Raw genomic sequence first — 18,699 nt, 5'->3', positions numbered from 1 at the left:
TTCTCGACCTTTTGGGGCCTCTGCTGTGCTGGGTGCCGTCGGGGTTTATAGTCAGGTGGAGGTGGAGGAGAGACACACGCAGCAACTTAGAATAATAAGGCAGCGTCTGACCAAAGGGGAGTGGAAGCTTAGATGTCTCAGGAGAGATGACATTTCACTGCACCTTGAGGGGAGAAGGTGATTTGGGTAGGGTGTTAGAGACGAAAAGATAGACCAGAGGGGCTGGCTACCGTTACCACCTTTCTGCCAGTCCCCTACTTTCCAGATGGGAATTAAAGGCACCAATGGTGTAATGGAAAAAGCCTTGAAGTAGGCCAGTCCCAATTTTTATCTCGTGTGCTCTTCTTCTTCTTTTTTTTTTTTTTTAAGATTTATTTATTTATTTGAAAGTCAGAGTTACACAGAGAGACAAGGAGAGGCAGAGGGAGAGAGAGAGGTCGTCCATCTGCTGGTTCACTCCCCAGTTGGCTACCACCGCCACAGTTGAGCTGATCTGAAGCCAGGAGCCTCCGGGTCTCCCACGTGGGTGCAGGGGCCCAAGAACATGGGCCATCTTCCACTGCTTTCCCAGGCCATAGCAGAGAGCTGGATCAGAAGTGGAGCAGCCGGGACTTGAACCAGCCCCATATGGGATGCTGGCACTGCAGGCGGTGGCTTTACCCGCTACGCCACAGCATTGGCCCCCATTGTCATGTACTTTTGAACTACTTGTATACCCGGCTTTCTCATCTGTTCAAAGTATCAATGTCCTACACTCCAGGGTCACTACAGATACAGAGACCACATATACAAAGTGTCCAAATCATTTCAGGTGGTGCTAGAGCTGTGGCATAGTGGGTAAAGCCACCATCTGCAATGCCAGCGTATCTTATATGGGCGCCGGTTCGAGTCTCTGCTGCTCCACTTCCGATCCAGCTCTCTGCTATGGCCTGGGAAAGCAGTAGAAGATGGCCCAAGTCCTTGGGTCCCTGCACCCACATGGGAGACCCAGAAGCTCCTGGCTTCCCAGCTCTGGCTGTTGCAGCCATCTGGGGAGTGAACCAGCAGATGGAAGACCTCTCTCTCTCTCTCTCTGCCTCTCCTTCTCTGTGTAACTGACTTTCCAATAAATAAATTAAAAAAAAAAAAATCACTTCAGGTGTCTGAAATGGTTACTTTTTCATCGATCAGCCCAAGGACAGGGTTTTATACTGGATGTCTGTCCAGCCCTGGATCAGGGTTTGTGCTTGCCCGACAGGAGGGTCTCCTGAGAGCTGAGGAACCTCCTGGGGGGCAGGCATTGTGGAGCACTATGTAAGCCAACACCCAAACCCTGTATCTGAGTGTCTGGTTTGAGTCCTGGCTGCTCCTCCCTGCCTCCTATTCAACCACCTGGGAGGCAGTGGATGATGGCTCAAGTACTTGGGTTCCTACCACTCGTGGGAGATCCTGATGGAGGTCCTGGCTGCTGGCTTCAGCCTGGCCCAGCCCTGATTGTTGTGGCCATTTGAGGAGTGAACGAGCAGGTAGAATATCTCTAATAATTTTTAAACAACAACAACAAAGAGGAATAGGCTCCACAGTGCTTTGGCAACTGTGAAGTAGTCTTCAAAGGTAAGAGCAACTTTTTGCCTGTGTCACATCAAAGCCAAGTGTCTCAGCCACATAAAGCTTTTAGCTTTAAAATACCTGACCTGAATAGAAGTGAAACTTTTAGAAAGCCGTTTCAGCTTAAAATTGGGTCAACCTGGAACCGGCTTCTTAGAGTACTTTTTAATAGACCTAGGGGTCACATTTCTACTTCAGGATAAGAGTTTAAATGCCCGTGCTTGCGTTCCATGATGCACAATGCAAATCCAAGGACAGTCTACTGCCAAGCAGCAGTGAACAGGGTTGTTAAGACCTGTGTTGGGGCCGGTGCTGCAGCACAGTGGGTTAAAGCCCCAGTACAGCGCCAGAGTCCCACATGGGCATGAGTTCGAGTCCCAGCTGCTCCTGTTCCAATCCAGCTCTCTGCTGTGATCTGGGAAACCAGGCAGAGGATGGCCCAAGTCCTTGGGCCACTGCACCCATGTGGAGACCTGGAAGAAGCTCCTGGCTCTTGGCTTCGGAACAGCTCAGCTCTGTTGCAGTCATTTGAGGGGCGAACCAGAGGAATGGAAGACCTCTCTCTGGCTCCACATCTTTCTGTAATTCTTCCTAATAAATACAATTCCTTTAAAAAAAAAAAAAAAAAAAAACCTCAGTTTAACTGAACCAACCCACTAGAATATGTTCAGTCCTAGGTACCTGAAAGAATTGTGAGCTAGAGACCACATCACGTGAGGTAGTTAATTGAAGCCAAATCTCAAGAGACACCTTGGGGGCGAAGCAAATGAGGGAGAATTGAAGGGGATAGGTTTTTTAAACACAGCTTTTCATTCTTAAATCCTGAAAGCTTTAACAGTCACTAAACTGGGGCTGGCACCATGGTGCAGTGGGTTGAGCCACTGCCCGTGACACCAGCAGCCATCATCAGAATGCTGGTTCAAGTCCCAGCTGCTTTGCTTCCATGTGGCTCCCTGCTGCTAACCCTGGAAAGATGATGGCTCAAGTGGGAGACCTGGATGGAGCTCCTGGCTTCAGCCTGGCCCAGCCCTGGCTGTTGTGGTCATTTCGGGATTGACTCAATGGATGGAAGCTCTCTTTCCCTGCTTTGTTGCTCTGCCTTTCAAATGAATTAATAAACCCTTTAAAAAAAAATCACTTGATTATTTCAGGGATCCAGGTTGTACCCTTAATTAACGTCTTACTACATCTAATCTAGAAGTAAAATTAAGAACATTTAAGGACATGCCTGAGCTCAGTATTTACCTCCAGTGTCAAATATCAACACCCCAGAGGGCGTTAAACCCTTTTCCAAGTTAAACACAGGCCACAACATTTCAGAGGTGCTATACTATGGAAGAAAGCTGGGCTCACTTCCAAGAAATCAGTTACGGGGAAGAGTGGTTATCAGCTGGGTTCACAGGAAACTGCTGAAAATCCCCGAGTCTCCACGTGTGCTGCAAAACACGTCACAGGCTCATAGGGCAGGAAAACGTGGCTACTGTACTACGAAAGCCTGCATCTTTGAGACCTACACAGGGCTTCAAAGTGACAACTGGTTCAACAGCTCCTTATAGAGGGCAAAATCAAGACCATACGCGTGGACAATATCCCCAAAGCAGCATTTATTATTTACCCATTGGATTCCAAACATTTATTTTAGAAGTCTGGCATTTCATAATCACCCATCTTGATTGACAGTGGGCTGACACACATGGCGCGGTCAGAATACACAAGGACAATAGCCAAAGAGTTACAAAAAAATAAATCCATGATTCTTAAACAATCGCAACCAAAAAAAAGAAAAAAAGTTACACGTATCAAAACTTTAGATGCATTGCATTGAAAAGAAGGGTTTGTGCACGTCATAATTTAAAGAGGCAAAACAAGGCGCTACTGAAACCTCACGTTAAACAGTTTATCATAAAGCTGACGGGAAGGAGCAAGTTGTCTTTCTGTATCAGCTTCCCTTAACAGTTTCCCATTAGCTGAGGGAAGAAGTGGGAGGGGTGAATTCATTTTTGCATGCACAAGATGTACTGCTTAACAAAACACTATCAGCTTGTTTTAAATATCCACTGTAGCCCGTGTTGGCTAATTCTCCTTTCTAAACGCCCCCATTACTTAGCCTGAATTTCCCATCGATCCACAGGCATAGTAAAATGCCCCACTCAGAACTCACTTCTCTGCACAACTCAACAAGGGAGCTCCTGCGGGCTCAAAGCAACCATCAGTCCAGCAATGCCCATGAAGATTTAGCTGCAGCTGCTTCCCAAGGGACAGGAGAGCAGCCCGGAGTAGCTGTGCTGCCAATACACATAGGTTTAGCACTAGATACTTAGTGATTGTGGCGAGGAAGAATCGGTGATGATGAGGGTGGTGGGTGAAGGGTGGGCCAGGGGACCCGAAGGAGCTTCAGTTGCCTTCTCCGGCGTCTTCATCCTGCTGGTCGCTCGTCCAGAGGGTGAGGTTGTCTCGCAGCAACTGCATGATGAGCGTGGAGTCCTTATAGGAATCCTCGTTTAGCGTGTCCAGCTCAGCTATGGCGTCATCAAAGGCTTGTTTGGCTAAGAGGCAGGCCTGCTCCGGAGCATTCTGGATCTCGTAGTAGAACACCGAGAAGTTGAGGGCCAGGCCCAGCCGGATGGGATGCGTCGGCTGCATGTGCTCCTTGCTGATCTCAAAGGCTTCCTTGTAGGCGGCCTCAGACGCTTCGACCACGCTGTTCTTCTTCTCCCCGGAGGCCACCTCGGCCAGGTAGCGGTAGTAGTCGCCCTTCATTTTCAGGTAAAACACCTTGCTCTCGTACTGGAAATCATTGCAGTTCTTGATGAGGAACTTGTCGAGCAGAGCCAGGACATCATTGCAAACGGTCTCCAGCTCCTTCTCGATCTTCTCCCGGTAGGCTTTCACTTTCTCCAGCTTCTTTTCATTTCCATCCGCCATGGTTTTCTGCTCAATGCTGCTGATGACCCGCCAAGAGGATCGCCTGGCGCCAACCACGTTCTTGTAGGCCACGGACAGGAGGTTCCGATCTTCATTGGAGAGGGGTTCATTCAGCTCGGTCACCTGCAAAACATCGAAGGTAAACACTGAGAGCTGACTCTCAAACCCCTGGGAGAAACTCTCCTTGAACGCCATCAACACTCCCGCTCAGGAACAGGGTTACAGATAGGGAAACTGCAGGTCGACAGAAGAGATGAATGTTCTCAAAATACCATGGGATAGACCCCGAGAAATTCACAACTGAGGTCTTCCAAGATGTTGCATTCATCCTGGTAGAGGAACAGGGATAAGGGTGACCACAGAATGGCTGCAGGATGCTTGGTCCACAGTGATGGCAAAGAAACACCTTAGCTTCAGCTCCTCGGCAAGATATGGAAGACCAGGCTCCCCTGAACAGGTGTTCAGAGATGGGACGGGAAGTGTTTCAGATTCTACTTCCAGCTCTACTCTTTGCACAGGTACAATCACAGGTCAAATACGTATTAAAAAAGACCAATGTGTTAGTGACAATAAAACACTCTGAGCCTCTGCTGAAAGGAAGCAAAGCTACCCAGCGGCTAGCTTCACCCTGACCGGGCCCCAAGGTGGAAGCAGCAATTATTCACGTGTTTCACGTGGAAGAGTTACATCTGATGAGCCGGAATCTCCCTCAGAGCTCTATGCCGTCAACTCCAAGTGAGCCGGTTATGCAGCTGCAGAAGCACCACAGTGTGTCTCCCCCAGAAGATACGATCAGGTCCTGACCTCTGGGACTTGAAAACTTGACCTCAGTTGGTTTTTGCAGACATAATTACTTAACATGAAATCGCTCTGGATTAGGGTGGTGCCCTAAATCCAACAACGGGTGCCAGACACACATGGAGGAAGGGGGCCACGTGACCAGGGAGGCAGACTGCAGCCACACATCTGCAGGCCAAGGAACACCAAGGGTCGCCAGAAGCTAGCAGAAATAGGAGAGCGCAAGGAACAGGGCGCACAGCCCTGCAACACCTCCCTTGGAGATGTCTAACTTCCAGAACTACGAAAGAATAAATTACTATTGTTCTAAGCGTATACGACTTTGGCAACCCTAAAATCTAATGCTGACTTAGAAAACCCTGGTCTGGAGCCCAGCAAAGCTACCAACTTGCAAAACTATTACTGGGGGCTGGCACTGTGGCATAGCAAGTAAAGCCACCAGCTATGACACTGACATCCCACACGAGCACTGGTTTGGATCCTGGCTGCTCAATGTCCTGTCAAGCTCCCTGTTAAGACAGCCCAAGTGTTGGGTTCCTGCCATGCTATTGGGAGACCCAGCTAAAGCTCGACTTCAGCCTGGTCCAGCAGTGGCCACTGCAGTCATCTGGGGAGTGAAACAGCAGATGGAAGACGCCTGTGTCTCCCCCCTCTAACTCTTTCAAATAAATATATTATTTTTTGTTGCTGTTCTAATTTTTTTTTTTGGACAGGCAGAGTGGATAGTGAGAGAGAGAGACAGAGAGAAAGGTCTTCCTTTTTGCCGTTGGTTCACCTTCCAATGGCCGCTGCAGCTGGCTCATTGCGCTGACCGAAGCCAGGAGCCAGGTGCTTATCCTGGTCTCCCATGCGGGTGCAGGGCCCAAGGACCTGGGTCATCCTCCACTGCACTCCCGGGCCACAGCAGAGAGCTGGCCTGGAAGAGGGACAACTGGGATAGAATCCAGCACCCCAACTGGGACTAGAACCCGGTGTGCTGGTGCCGCAAGGCGGAGGATTAGCCTGTTGAGCCACGGCGCCAGCCTACAAATAAATAAATATATTTCTAAAAAGTATTATAAAATCGTAATGACAGGACGTCCACTAATGCAAGGGAAAACCAAGTTCAATGGAGAAAGTTATCCAAGTGCATGCAGAGACACATGCTTACAATGGACTGAGAAAATGGAGCAGTGGAGAATCAAATTTTATGCAATGATTTGAGAGTTAGCACTTCAAGAACATTAAATAACAAATATTATTATTGGCTGGCGCTGCAGCTCACTTGGCTAATCCTCCACCTGCGGCGCTGGTTCCCCGAGTTCTAGTCCCAGTTGGGGCGCCGAATTCTGTCTTGGTTGCTCCTCTTCCAGGCCAGCTCTCTGCTGTGGCCCGGGAAGGCAGTGGAGGATGGCCCAAGTGCTTAGGCCCTGCACCCACATGGGAGACCAGGAGGAAGCACCTGGCACCTGGCTCCTGGCTTAGGATCAGCGCAGCGCCGGCCATAGCGGCCACTTGGGGGGTGAACCAAAAAAAACGGAAAAGGAAGACCTTTCTCTCTGTCTCTCTCACTGTCTAACCCTGCCTGTCAAAAAAAAAAAAATGTTATTTATGTAAAAATCAGAAAATTTGTGTCAGTCCTTACAAAGTAAAACAAGCAGTGCCTGGAAGTCTCTCCCGTCCCCAAGCCCCAGCTGATAAAATAACTGCCTCTTCTAATTGCCCTCTTTCCCTGCCGCAGGACCCCTATCCTTTTTTGCAAATTCTTAACCCATGATTCTCTCTCTTCCTTTGCCTAGTCCAACTGACCAACCCCCTACCTTCCTAGGTGGCAGTCTTTAGCCAGAAACTGGCGTGCCCATTCCGCTGGGGGGCCGCCTCCCCTGCACTGAAGCCTGGGAGCCTCAGCCCTCACACACGCGTTAGTCTCCATGTTCTCTCACGGACACCTGCCCCAGCCCAGAGAAATGTCCTGTCCACCCGTTCACAATCCATGCTTCCTCCAAACCCAGTTAAAGACCTGCAACCTCCCCAGACTTCTCCAGGAGGTGCCTTTAAACAATCCTATGTGCTTACTGGAACTACAAAGACGCTTTGCAGATTACTGAGTGAGTGAGTCTTTTAGAAAGCAACCCTTCGAAGTGAAAATTCCATCCCAAACGCTCCGACAAGTCTCAGGACGCCTGCCTCCCTAGAGTGACTCACTTTTCTCAGTAAAACACAACGCAAGGCAAGGACAGAATTTACAGAACTCCTTAGATCTTGTAGTAATTAAATCCAGCTAAGGCCATTTGACATTGAGATATAAATGACCCTCATAAGGAGTCACAGGCCGCTTCAGCCCGTGACTGACAAAGCTGCTCTGACAGACTACTGCAAAGATGCATCGAGGCAACTTCCAGCGTGTTATCAACGCTGAGCACGCCCGAGGAGCATTTAAACGTCACTCAGCATCTGTACAAACGTCACTCAAGCCCGGGCGTCTGCAATTCAGTGGGAGCAGGCTGTGACCTCACACCGAGAAACTAAAGCACACAGGACCAGCTCACCGGCTCTCAAAGGCCTCCCTCGGCCCCAGCGCTGTCCGATTCCATCTTTCCTGAGAGCCAGTAAGAGGTGTGGTAAGACATCAGTGACCCTCGTAACCTAAGTGTGGGCGTCCCTTTGGCCGTACGAGCACAGTCTTCTCCATCGGGAATAAACTGCCAAAAAAGGCTACTGGGCAGTATTTATGACACCTTCTCGAGAAAAATCATTGACGAGGCGTGTTGGTGTTTATGTAACAATCAGCTGGTTGCCAGCCAGTCTGAATGAATCACTATCAGCATCAGCTGAGGGTGACTAACAGAATCCAGCAAGCAAACACCGCGCCTCAGGACCCCAGCCAGAGCCCAGCTGGGGAGAACTGGGTACGTTGAAATAGAATCGTGTTTGTTTTAAATACCCCTGGTTATAACTCGGTTAACAGGAAGCTAATGGAATGCAGCCTACTACTTGATCAGACAACTAAAGAAAACTGCACTTTCCCCAAATTGAAATCAGATGGTCTACTGGCAAAAAACTGCAACCAGTCTTGCCTGGTGACATTTCACGGCAGTAACTTCCATCTATGTTAGCACCGGTCCCCAACACTTCAACTACCAAACTGCAAGGGCCAGCAGAGCCCACACGGAGATCAGTCATCTTCCGACACAGGCAGACCCCGGGGGGCGCCGCAGAGCCATGGAAGGGAGCAGGCTGCGCACTGAAGCAGCAAACACCGAGAGGAGCGTTCCGGCGTCTCTACCATCGTAGGCTTCCAAAGGAGCCAGCTAGGGACATGAAGCAAAGACAACACACAGAATTCCACATACAAGAGGCCTCGACTACTGTTCTCAACCTTCCTTCCGTTCCAACCCTGGAGTTACTCGTCTCGCCTCCAGCACAGCCACTCTAGGCACGCAGTTTTCAAATGGCTGCGACCCCGCTTCAAGGGGATGCCCCTACACCTGCTCACAGCCTCTCTGCCTTCCTGATCTCCTGCCCACCTCCCACCCTACTCACACGGTTCTTGAAGACCTTTGATTGGTGAGCCCCTCCCCTGCACCTCCCTGAGGGACTGGACTTCCTGCCAGCCACACTACTGATGTCCTTACCACAGCCTTGGGCCACACCAACTCCCAAGCTCCCAAGCTCAGGGAACTCACTTCACCCATTTTTCTCCATCATTACTCAAAAGTCACAAACAACCCAGCCTGCTCATTCTTTATCTTCCTATGACACCATTCGCTTACTCAAAAATCCCTAGGGGCCTCCTCCCACTACCCACAAGGCAATAAACTATGTGTTTGTGAGTAAAAATAGACCCACTGCCAAAAATAGCACAGGGACTATTTAGGAAAATTCAAAGTTCTTAATCTGGGAAAAATCCAGCATCAAAAGTAATACTAAGCACACAAAATGCCCCCCTGAGCTGCCAGGCACACTGTCAAAGGCAGGGGTGGAGTCACTCCTGAGAGCCCCCATCCTTCTTGGCTACACACACCTACACACACACACACGCGGCCGCTGCCTGGTCCTGCCAGAGCTGCCCACACCCACAAACCACCAACCGGCCTGCCTTTGATAGGAGTTTATAACACAGGAGAATGACTCTCGTGAACAACTGGATAAACATAACCACATCATAAAACCTCCTCCCTCTGGCAGAGCCCTGGATGTTTGAGAGCGAGAAAAAGCTAGAGGAATCCAAGTTGTGGCTGACCGTTTCCCAAGATGACACACAGGAAGTGAGGATCCTGCCTTAGCCCCAAGATGGCAGACTACCCATCCTGAGACCACGCGACCACGCCCTACTACTGCGCAAGGCTGAGACCACGCCTCAGGGGGAGGCTGCAGTGCTATCAGGCCGCCAGATAGGCTGAAACTCTAGCCCAGAGCAGACCAACTTTAGGTAATCCATATTCATTCTAAGCTGATATTAATCAAACAAAAAAGCCTTGCCTGTGACATCATCCAACATTTTCAGAGGGATTGGCAGGGATTACATACAGCCCCATCTGAATAGCTTTAGCGCATGCTACTGTCCCCTGGAGCCAGCAGGATTTAAAGTTTCAAACGCTGAGCCAGGTTCCGGGCCACAGGAAGTGCCAACACCCAGCACTGCAGAAGGGAACGCCACGCAGCAGAGCGCACAGGCGGGCCGCCTCCACCTGCACAACAGGCCACATCTTTCAGCAACTGAAATCCGCGGGCCTACGAGACTTGCACGCTGAAGGCAATAGAGAAATAATAGGTGCCAAGGATAAGGGAAACAAAATTGCAACTCGGAAAGTGCATGGGAGAGGGAATTAAAAAGGTAACCTTATTTTGGTGCAAAACACAATGTTGGCATCCATGCAGTTTATCATAGTGCAGGTTTCCAGGAACTTTTTTGAAATACCCAAGTAATCCTGCATTTCTTAATGCATAGCAGGAACTCAAATCCAGTACTTGGCTCTCTGAGCTAACAAACGCCAGCCTTCAGAACAAGCAAAACCTAGGTTTACGCATTTCCCTCTTCCACTTCTCTGCCATACAAAGAACCATACACGGTAGATTCTGTTTCTAATCAAACTTGGCTAAAATGACTGGCATCCAATAGGTGAGAGGACTTCAGTAGGTCCACTTTGTGCAATCACTTGGAACATGGCTGCCAAGGACTGCATGCCACAGGGACTCATCACATAGTGGCCAAATTGAGAGCTCTCAATTCGAGTTCAAGCCCCGGCTTGACAACTTAGCAGCTACTTATTCAATCGTGAGAAAATCCTTAAGTCTCACTTGTAAAACGGCGTTAATAACACTACCTAGCCAGAGCTGTCAGACTGAATGAGAATGTCCACAGGGAACAATGGTGATTTACTGAGTACTTAGGAAAAATGGAAAATCCCACACACTTGCTGGATGGGACACATAGTCTACTTGGGGTACCCCTTTCCCAAACCATACTATTTCTGGCCCAGTCTGTGCATAAAATCCCAAAGATGACCAAGCACATTCTGGGTTTAAGGGAGAACTGGGATCCTTAACCGTGGAATAAACTCCTGTGGCATAACTCAGGAACCCAAACCAGATGGAGGTCACAGTTCAGGACGGCAAAGCTGTGTTAGCCGTCTTGCCCCCGGAAGACCTTGGAATTCGGACTAGTACAACAATCCAGGGCTTCTTCCTTCCTCAGCCAGTACTGTCAACTGACCACTGTAAGAAAAAGAGCTCCCTACTTTTTAGGCATCTCAAATGGTCATCCCAAGCGGCTTTAAGAGTCTACCCTAGCCCCAGCCTGGGTACACCTCGGCATCTTTGTTACTGTCTGCCACACGGATCACTTCTCCCCGGGCCCCTCAGTCATGCTCTCCTTTTACACGCCACCTGCTTGTCTCCTCACTTCCCACGACTTCACAGCTGTTGCAATCAGAGCCTTTGGCCACCAGCTGGGCCGAGCGCCTCTTCCTCTCTGGCTCCTGTTTCCTTAAACTGCACTTGTGTTCCCTGCACTCAAGTTTGCTCTAGATGTTCCAAGTCAGCCAGAGCTGCCTCCTGGTTCCTCCAATCAGTGTTCAGATCACTTTTACTTTAGGGCAATAGAAGCGTTAAGGTGTTCCTATGCCTTACACAGAAAAGGTGGGTTCTAGAAAGTTCTAGAATCTCGGGATAATGAAGCCACTAGGTGTGAGCACAGCTTGAATGAAGATGCTTCTTTATGCTTCACCCCCGATGTATTTCCTGACCTCTTCAAATTAAGAGGTGAGGCAGGGAATTATAATTCTGAGCCGATCTGAGGCCACCCCGTTGATTCCAGCATGCATTCTTCTTACAGCTTACCCACGCTGTATCTCCAGGTGACGCTGGTAGAACAAGGATCAGTCGTTACGGGCAGGCAGTATTACCAAGCAACCGTTTCAATTAGAAAGGAGACAGAACAAGTTAGACTGAAACAGACTTGTAACACCATGACCAGGTTTTCTACTTGATGCCCGGAGACACAAGTTTCAAGGTCAGAGAAGCCATGGGTGGCTCCCCCTGGCTCAGGTGTCCCGCTCCATCCTCCCTAGTCCACTTACCTGCCCTTCCACTTCCCTGACGAAAGCCCACATAAACCCAGGTGCTTCCTGCCAAGTCACTCTTTGCACAAGCCCTAGTTAAGGGCTATGCTAATAATATGGGGACCGATGGCCCCAGCAACATTAAGAATCCAACCTACAATTTAACAATAGAAAACAAGAAAGTGTTCTCCAAGGACCCTGCTAAATCCTTTCTGATGTTCCATTAATGAGATAAAAATTTTTTTTCACAAGGCAAATTGACCAAAAAAAAAAAAAAAAAAAGTTCTTCTTTCACAGGAGTCACCCTGAGGGAATAGTTCATCACAATTCTGAGATGACATAATTGCAGCTTGGATTGAATTCTCCAGGCTGGATGGCTTTTCCAACCCACTCATCATTTCCGAGATGGGCATTACAGATTCCTGACAGGCTCAAGGGTCCATTATTTGCAAAACCCTATCTTAACGCCTCAGCGAGAATCTCCAGAGAATCTCCAGCCGCGGCCATAGAAGCAGTGGCAGCTGCAGCAGGAAAGTATTTTTCAAGCCTGCTTATCTAGATCAGGAGGCCAATTTTTTTTTCTCTTACTCAAAACTCAATTTTGTTCTGAGAGCACCTCTCCCCCTTCTTCCCTATTTCCCAACGCAGGTTGCCTCCGGTTCCCAACAGTTCCCAGAATGTACCTTCTAGCCGTTTTTTCCTTAACCTTAACTCACCTTCGAGCCCCATCCCTTCTTTCTTCCCAAATCTCCATTTCCCAAAGGACTCCTAATACTGCAGCTCACAGGGCCAGCAAAGGCCCCAGCCGGCATTAAGCCCATAGCAGGCAGGCAGGCAGAGTGGAGAAACAGCCCCTCTAAATGTGACTTGATGTAGGAACACAGGCAGAATTACAGCCCCTCACACCCAAAATCGAGCTTTCGGGTCCCTTCATGGACATGCTCTCATAGTCACTATCATTTCTGTAAGATGTGCGAACGTTGTACTTTAGATTCATTTTTTTTTTAAAAGACCCCAGAATTTAAGATCAGAGCCCCCCCCCCCCCCCATATAGGCGGTTCCCTTGTTTGCATGAAGGGCTCCCAGCTCAGCACAATAGCACACAGGTTCACCAATGCACCAATGCGTTGTGGGCTGCTGGCTTCCCAACCCATGCAGCTGAACGCGTGACAGTGACAAGGACATCATAGAAAGGTAACTCGCCTACTTGTCTTTCTCACTTGGAAAATCCGAAATACTGGTCTCAGCTACCTATGTCACCCGCTATCATCCAAAGCCTTAAAATGAGCTTCTTCAATGATTCTACAATGTTGGGGAGCTTATGAATTTGTTTTAAGAAATCTCTTCCAAAAGCCAGCAAAACGACACAGGCGCTCCCATCCAGCCTAAGCCAACTAAAGCTCGTCTACCAAGCTGGCTAAGACGCATTTTTCGGAGTTTCAGCCCCAGAATTTCTGACTCTTTGGGAGGTATCAAGATCGTGGAGCTCAAGGGGGCTCCTCCCAGGTCGTCGGCAGCTCTCCTGGCCGTGTGACCTTGAGCCAGGGAGAAGCAGCGTTCATGTGGAGACAATGTAAGAGAACACGAAGCGCCAGGGACAGCGAGCTGGTGACCGGAACTCGGGAGTCTCAGAACCGCAGGTGGTGTCTGAATCCACGGTGTGTGTGCTAGGGTGTGGCCGGCCACCACTCCTTCCCCGGAAATGGAGCTGCAGAATGGGGACCTGTGATGGCCTCGGGGAAGCAAAAGGCACACGGGCGCCCGTCCCCTGCCTGCAAAGCAAGTCCTGGCTCGGCTCAGCCTCCAGGCAGAGGACACCCAACCTGGGGCGCCACGGCCTCCCCCGCCCCCCACCCTCCACCCGGAGCCCGCGTCCACCCGCCTGGAATGCAGGGAGGGGGGGGTCTTCGCACACAAAGCCAGACCCCGGGCGTGCGAAGGTGGGCAAAGAACGATCCAGGCAAGCGGAGCCGAACGGAATTTCGGATTGCACAGGTTTCAGATCGTGGCTGAGAACCCCAGGGCAGGGCCCACTCCCCCACTCCCCAGGTGGGTTTTTTTTTTTTTTGGGGGGGGGGACAAGGGAGGGCCTCGGAGAAAGGCGGGAAGGAGGTGTGAGCCCCCAGATCCGGCAGAAGCGTCTGGAAGGGCTGCGGCTCCCTCACGGCTGAGGAGGCAGCGACCCCCGCCCGGTGCCCGCAACGCCGCCTCGGCGACCCTGAGCGGCCCCCTCCCCGGGGACCCCACCCCACCCCACCCCGCCCCGAGCCCGGTGTCCGGAAATGGCGGGCGGGCGGCCGCGCCCTGCAGGGTCGCCCGCGGCGGGACCCAGCGCCCGCCGCCCCATCCCGCCTCCTCCACGCGCGGGCTCCCGGCGCGCTCACCGCCTTCATGGCGGAGGCCATATCGTCGTAGCGCTCCGCCTGCTCGGCCAGCCGCGCCCGCTGCAGCAGCTGCTCACGGTCCCCCATGTCGCTCGCGGCTCGGCCTCGCCTCGCGCCCCACACAGCTCGCTCGCTCGCCCGCCCGTCCGCCGCCCGGTCTCCGCGGAAGCCCGCCGCGCACGCGCACTGGCTCGCCGGCCGGCCCGAGGCTGCAGGCAGCGCCGCGGCTCGCGCCCTCTCGCTGGCTCGCCCCGCGCGCTCTGGCGCTCGCCGAGGACGCCGCTGAGGGAGGAGAGGCCGCCGCGCGGGGGGGAGCGGGGGAGGGGAGGACGCGGCGACGCCTGCGCACTGGGAGCCGCCGAGCCGGGCGGCGGGAGCGGGAGGGGGGGAAGGGCAGGCCGGCCCTAACGGTCTATTTCAAGGTGACGTCACCTACTATAAATAGCCGCCGCCGCCGCCCCGCCCGGGAGCCGCGCAGGCGCCGTGCGAGTGCTGCATTTTACCGCCGCAGAGGTGGAGGTGGGAGGGGAGGAGAGCCGGGGTGGGGACTGCAGAGCCTGAGGAGGGGGCGCCGCCATGGCGGCTGAGCCCTGGGGAGCGTCCCGGAGTCCACGCTAGGGGTCTGGCTCGAGAGGAGCCCTCCACCCCACCCCACAAGAAGCAAATAAATTCGCTTTTGGGGCGAGGCCGCGCGTCCTGAGGGCCGGGTCTGGCCTGGCCTCCGGGGCAGCCCCGTACCCGCCCCTGCACACCCGCTGGGCTCCCACCCACCCCGAGAAGTGGTCTCGGGGCCGACTGTGGCGTCCACGGGGCGGGGGGCCTCGGACAGGGGCGCTCAGGGACACCTGCTGGCTGGGAAGCCGGCGACCCGGAGCTGGGCCCTTGTAGGCCGGGTCCCCTGTAATCCTCACTCCCGGGAGGGGACGAGCTGGTCGCCCCGACTGAGGCAAAGCCGGGTGGGCGACTTGCGGGAGGTTACGGAGCCGCAAAGTGATCCAGCCAGGACCTTAGGGACTTGGGGGAGAGGCTGGGCACCCAACTCTGTTCCCTGCACAGAGTACGGGTCCCTGCCCGGAACAGCAGAGATCTAAGCATCAACAGAGCAGCCTAGGGCCAGCTTCTGGGTACCTGGGTTCGAATCTCGGTTCTGGTCCTCGGTCCAGCTGAGATCTAAGCAACAACAGAGCAGCCTCGGGCCAGCTTCCGGGTACCTGGGTTCGAATCTCGGTCCTGGTCCTCGGTCTGGCTTCCTGCTAATGTGCACCCCGGATTGCGGTTCATTTCAAAACAGGGGAAGTTAGATAGAGCTGGAGCATTCTAAATAATTGACGTTGGGCCGGCGCTGTGGTGCAGTCGGTTAATCCTCTGCCTGTGGCACCGGCATCCTATATGGGCACTGGTTCTAGTCTTGGCAGCAGGGGATGGGCTTCAGTAGTTGTTCCCCTGCCACCGAGGGGATGTGCGGATTGAGTTCTGGGCTCCTGGTTTTGGTTTGGCCCAGCCCTGACTGTTGTGAGCATTGGAGGAGTGAACCAGTGGATGGACGATATCTCAACTTACCTTTCAATAAAATGGGGGAAAACATTTTTTTTAAGAGCATGTAAGCTGGCTCTTGAAGGAGAAGAAAGGCAAAGACATGAAAACTGGGCTTGAAGAGCTGCTCAAAGGATTACAGACTAGAAGTCGGCACCTTGGAAAGGCGTAGCTGATGAGACCTGCCGCATCACCACGGCCCAGCCCCCTTGTCCTGAGTTCTGAGGAGGAGGAGCGGCTGGGCCCACTGTGTGCAGTCAGTGAGCTGAGCTGGGGCTCCCACACCAGCTCTCTGCCTCCAGGCCTCTTTCTGCCTGCCCGTGAGGCTAAAATGGGGACCTTGGTGCCCGGGAAGCCAGCTCTCACGCCATTCACCATGCTTTGAAGAGTCACTTTTGCCGATGGAATGGAGGTTAACAAGCCAGGCTGATCTCTGCTCCTGGGGACTATCTTTAACAAGCGTGATGAATAGTAATTAATCCCCCAAGAGGATAGGGTTCCTTGAGAAGTGAGAGGAGGGCCAGCCCTGGGTGGAGGGGACTTTCTCGGTTCATTCCAGTTCTTCTGGTCAAGTTGGATTGCGGTTCATTTCAAAACAGGGAAAGTTAGATAGAGCTGGAGCATTCTAAATAATTGACGTTGGGGCCGGCGCTGTGGTGCAGTCGGTTAATCCTCTACCTGTGGCACCGGCATCCTATATGGGCACTGGTTCTAGTCTTGGCTGCTCCTCTTCTGATCCAGCTCTCTGCTATGGCCTGGGAAAGCAGTGGAGGATGGCCCAAGTCCTTGGGCCCCTGCATCGGTGTGGGAGACCTGGAGGAGGCTTCTGGCTCCTGGCTTCCCAATTCCAGCCGTTGCGGCCATTTGGAAAGTGAACCAGTGGATGGAAGACCTCTCTATCTCTCCCTCACTGTCTATAACCTGTCAAATAAATAAATAAAATCTTTAAAAATAATAATAATTGACATTGACTGTGCTATGGTTTGTGACTCCCCCCTCAAAAGCTTAGAAGCTTAATCCCCGATGCCACTGTCTAGGGAGGAGGACCTACTAAGGTATTCATGCCGTGAGGCTGAAGCTAATGATTACTGCTGATTAGAAAGGGACTGGAAGGAACAAGCTTAGGCCCCTTTTTTGGTTCTTCCACCTTCTGTCATGGGATGGTGCAATGAGAGGGTCCTCGCCAGATGCCGAGTAGGGGTCAGCGCCATGCCCTTAAGGTTTGCCAGCTCCCAGATCTGGGAGCCTGCTTGTTGTCAAATCCAACGACGTGACATGGTCCACCGCTCTCCGGGTCTCTTGAGTGCCCTGCGCCTGGTACTCTCCTGTCGCCCACCTGCTGCTCCAGCTGCTCCTCATCTGTCCGTCTCCTGTGTGAGCTTATCTTCTAGCCCCCCCTCCCCTAGAAGTGCCAGGGCTCCTCTGTTCAAGTGCAAGGCCCTCTCCTCACTCTGCCTTACCCTGGGCAGCCCCACCCTCGCTCATTCATGAAGGAAAGGGACCGTCTGCCATGTCTCCAGCGCTGAGTAAGGCGCTCTGCAGAGATGGACCTGCTTTTATTTATTTTTTCTTTTTTGCCCCTTCAAAATACCTCTGAAGGTATGCACAGCTTCCCGTCCCATTTTACAGAGGAGGGCACACACTCAGAAATGTTCCATGGCCTGAGCAAAGCTACACAGCAGGGAATGGAAGAGCCAGGATTCAAATGCCGGTCCATCAGACAGCCACGCCTGAGAGCCCCATGCTTGGGAAGGGCTCCAAGTGACGCTGTTCCTTCAGGGCCACTCCACTTGTATAAAGGGGGGGCGTTGTGGCGCAGGGGGTTGACACCCCTGGGGGACACCATGTACCGTATCAGAGCGCCTGGGATCCAGTTCCGCCTCCGCTTCCAAACCAGCCCCCTGCTAATGCACCTGGGAGGCAGCAAATGATACTCCAAGTACTTGGATTTGTGCCGTCTACTCGGGAGACGTGGATGGAGTTGTTGTGGGCATTTGGGGAGTAAACCAGCAGATGGAAGATCTCTTTCTCTCTTTCTCTTCTCTCTCTCTCTCTCTCTCGCCCTCGCCCTCCCTCTCACTCTCTGACTTTCAAATAAATCAATGTCACACACGCACACACAGCTTCTCACCTTGTACCCCCCACCCTCCGACCAGCACCCATCTTCTTTGCCCTCAGAAGAGAGCTGCCAACTCCTCAAAGCCTCATAAACAAACTCCAGGACATCCACCTGGGACACAGGTCACCTACTCCCAGAGCTCTACGTCCCCATCAATCGACACAGCCTTTGAACAACTCCAAAGAGAGCCCTGAACGAGGTGAAGGAAGCCAACGACTCACATCAAACACACACACCGCCGTCCCAGGGCTCGGAGCAGCTCCCCAGCTCAGGGACCAGGTCTGCATCTTCACCTGGTACGAGGTCTCAACTCCAGGACCCAAGCAAACCACATCCCTCACCGGGCTTTCTGAAGACCTGTGTGTTGTAGAACAGGAGGAAAGAACATGTTTCTAGCCTTGGGTTCCAATCCTGCTGCGCTCACGTACCAGCTGCAGTTCCTGGGGCGAGGCACCTGCAGTAAGGGTCTAAGCACACGTGTTGGCTAGGACAGCTGAGGGGAACAGCAAGCACATGCGTGCATACGGAGCGCGCCAGCCATCGCAGGGAGATGAGCATAATAAGCCCTTCCTTCATCCTGCCCTGAGCCGATGGTAACCGCCGGGCGAGCCTGGTTTCCAAAGCATTCCCAGAGCTCTCCTGCGGAGCCCAGTGAACAGATGACCCAGAAAAGCCAGTCCCGATTTTATTTTATTTTATTTTTTTCTCAGTTATTCTGGAACACTCGGAGCTTCCTGAGAAGTCTGGACATCAAGGGACATCTGACAAAGACCTGGTTTTGTTCCCAAGTGATGGCGTTCACACCGTTGCC

At 52.3% G+C, this 18,699-nt stretch overlaps 1 protein-coding gene across 1 annotated transcript; it reads right to left on the bottom strand.

The window, feature by feature from the left end:
• Positions 1-3,169: 3,169 nt before the first annotated feature.
• Positions 3,170-14,398, bottom strand: YWHAH (tyrosine 3-monooxygenase/tryptophan 5-monooxygenase activation protein eta). The gene is made up of 2 exons (XM_062182096.1): positions 14,237-14,398; positions 3,170-4,635 (listed from the first exon to the last, which is right to left on the bottom strand). Exons 1-2 carry the CDS (start codon positions 14,321-14,323, stop codon positions 3,982-3,984), a joined length of 741 nt encoding a protein of 246 aa, XP_062038080.1. The 5' UTR covers positions 14,324-14,398; the 3' UTR covers positions 3,170-3,981.
• Between the last annotated feature and the right edge of the window lie 4,301 nt (positions 14,399-18,699).

The sequence above is a fragment of the Lepus europaeus genome, chromosome 23, assembly GCF_033115175.1.
Source record: "Lepus europaeus isolate LE1 chromosome 23, mLepTim1.pri, whole genome shotgun sequence".
Taxonomy (NCBI): Eukaryota; Metazoa; Chordata; class Mammalia; order Lagomorpha; family Leporidae; genus Lepus; species Lepus europaeus.
This window is presented reverse-complemented; position numbering and strand designations above follow the sequence as displayed.